Source organism: Cotesia glomerata, unplaced genomic scaffold (assembly GCF_020080835.1).
Source record: "Cotesia glomerata isolate CgM1 unplaced genomic scaffold, MPM_Cglom_v2.3 scaffold_442, whole genome shotgun sequence".
Classification (NCBI taxonomy): Eukaryota; Metazoa; Arthropoda; class Insecta; order Hymenoptera; family Braconidae; genus Cotesia; species Cotesia glomerata.
Genome location: NW_025404064.1, coordinates 1240 through 4159, shown reverse-complemented (window position 1 = coordinate 4159; position 2920 = coordinate 1240). Strand labels below are relative to the sequence as shown.

Sequence of the window (2920 nt, the reverse complement as noted above, 5' to 3'; positions counted from 1 at the left end):
AAATAATAATTTATCATTAAAACTCATTGATAGTTCTGGTTTTGTTCGAAAAGAAATAAATCAAAAATTCTCAGATTCATAAACTATGATGAGCAAAAAGATAAAAGAAAATTTTTATTAGAGAAAACGTAATGTTATTTATACCATGGCGAAATGAAAATATTCTTAGAACGTCTTCTTGTGAATTATTTTCAGAAAATCTTGATTTAATCAAAGAAAAGAAGATCGGAATATATATATAATGAAAATGTAGAGATTGTATTAAAAGAAGCGATGCAAAAATAATAAATGAATCAGACGATGGAAATGAGACGAATGGATACACACCAAAAACTTGGAAGTTTTAATGATCCTTCTCAAGCGGGGGATATCGCTATAGAAATGAATGAAAATATGAACGAAATTAAAGATTTAGATCGTAATAAAGATATTTATTACGTATCAATACCGCGATTAATTTCTGAAGAAAATTTTATTAATTTAATCGGTTTTCTTAATGAGAAACAAAGAATTTTTTTATTGCACATTTTACATTGTTTTAAAATTAAATCATTACCATTATATCATTGTGTGATTGGTGGAGCCGGCGTTGGGAAATCTCGATTAATTGAAGCTATTTATCAATGCTTGCTTCGCTTATTAAATTTTAATTCCGATAATCTAGAATCGATTAAAATTTTGTTATGTGCTCCAACCGGAAAAGCAGCATTTGGAATAAAAGGAGCGACCTTACATGCAGCTTTTATATTGCCATACAATCAATGCTCGACAGAACTTACTCCATTAAGTAGTGGTTCCCGAAATACTTTATTTGCAAAATTAAAAGATCTTAGTTTGATTATAATCGATGAAATAAGTATGGTCGGTTCACGAATGATTCAACAAGTTGATAGTCGATTAAAGCAAATTTTTCAAACTTCAAAACCTTTTGGAGGAGTTTCAGTGATTGTATTTGGTGATTTCAATCAATTAGCTCCTGTAGGTGACAGATATGTTTTTGAAGCTCATGCAACAGATCTATATGGAGACATTATCGGTAACCCTTTGTGGAATTTATTCACAAGTTATGAATTGACAGAAATAATGCGACAAAAAAATGATGTAAAATTTGCTAAAGCTCTTAACAATTTAGCTAATGGTACATTGACTGAAAATGATATGAGTCTTTTTGAATCTAGAATAGTAAAAGCTGATAATGATATACCAGAAGGTGCAATTCATCTATTTCGTACAAATGATGAAGTTGATAGTTTTAGCATAAACATAATAAATAAAGATATTCATAAAAAAAATATTATTGCAAATGACAAAATTAAAGGAAAGACCTCGAAAATCATGGAACAAAATTTACTTAATTTATGTAAAACCATAGAAACTAAAATGCACAAGAGTTACCTTCTAATCTTTTATTAAGCATTGGTATTAAATATATGGTGACTGTAAATATTGACGTTGAAGATGGGCTTGTTAATGGTGCAGTAGGTATTACAAGGTATATTACAAGGATATGAATTAAATAACAAAAGAGAAATTTCTAGGCTTTGGCTAGATTTTTCTGATGATCAAATAGGTAAAAAAAGAAGAAAAGAAATTCCAAAAGAAGATCATAAAAATTGGACTGCTATAGACAAGATAATGAAGAATATTCAGCCTACAAAAAAAATAGTAACAATTATTCGGGAACAATTTCCTCTTGTACCAGCAGAAGCAATTACGATTCACAAAAGTCAAGGCGGAACTTACAATACCGTAGTCATACACCTAGTGAAAGGAATGAAAAAAAATGAACTTTACGTCGCATTTAGTCGATGTACAAAGTTGAATGGATTATTTATAGTGGGAAATTAAAAAATTCCTTCACATCAAAATCCATATGATAAAGTACATATTGAAGTGAAACGGTTGTTAAATTCAAAGTTGTCTTTATCATGTTATTTTATTAATAATCCAAAATTAGAAACAATCGTCTATCAAAATATACAAAGTTTGAAGGAAAAATCGCATTGGATTGATTTCATTAATTTTATGAGATTACATCAACCTTGATATTTTCATAGCGGCTCGAAACATGGATAAAACAGATGATATCTCGATAGAAAATTATAAAAATGTACATCGTGTAAATGTAATAGAAACTCCTACCAGACATGCTTATGGCATAGTAATATATTGTAGAAATGATAAAAAATTTGAAATTCACTACAATTATATCAATGAATAGAAGTTACAATCTTGTTCCCTTTTAACAGGTTTATATGATGGTATTGCAATATGTACAGGTTATAAACCTCCTTCAACAAAATATTCATCAATAAAAACAAGAATAGAAGAAATGATCAATGTTGCTGTGAATAAAAGTAAAAGAATTATTTTTTTAGGTGATTTTAATATAAATTTGAATAAAGAGCCATCACATTTATTTTTTAAAATGTTAAATTCAAGACAATTATATTCGATACTAAAAACGGATGAAATTACTACAAATTCACCAACAGCGATTGATATAATTTTTTCTAATTTTGAAGTAAATTATGGGATTACTGAAACAATTTTCGGCCATCATAAGCAAATAACCTGTATTCTCAATGAGTTAAAATTAAACGCTAATGAAAATAATAATGAAAATCGAACTGAACATGAACTTACATTAATTAAAGCAATTAATGAAGGTAAATGGTTGAGAAAAAAATTAATTCAAACAAAAGTTATTAAAGAAAACGATTTCAAGATAGTGAAAAAATTGTGTGAATTTGTTAAAAGAAAAATATTTTATTTTAAAAATTCCAAAAAATATCGTGAAATTTATGAAATATCAATATCACTACAAAATAATTTCATTTCATTGACCATAAAAAAAGATAAAAATTCTTTTTATTATGCTATATTGACTTTAATATCGGGTGGTGGTGAATTGATACCA

At 27.5% G+C, this 2920-nt stretch overlaps 1 protein-coding gene across 1 annotated transcript; it reads left to right on the top strand.

Annotated features, from left to right (window-relative positions):
• Nucleotides 1–300: 300 nt before the first annotated feature.
• Nucleotides 301–1749, top strand: LOC123274591 (ATP-dependent DNA helicase PIF1-like; the record flags this gene model as incomplete). Its single annotated transcript, XM_044742279.1, has 4 exons — nucleotides 301–418; nucleotides 665–1249; nucleotides 1390–1492; nucleotides 1539–1749. Coding segments are annotated over exons 1-4 (1017 nt in total), but the record flags the coding sequence as incomplete, so codon positions are not given.
• Between the last annotated feature and the right edge of the window lie 1171 nt (nucleotides 1750–2920).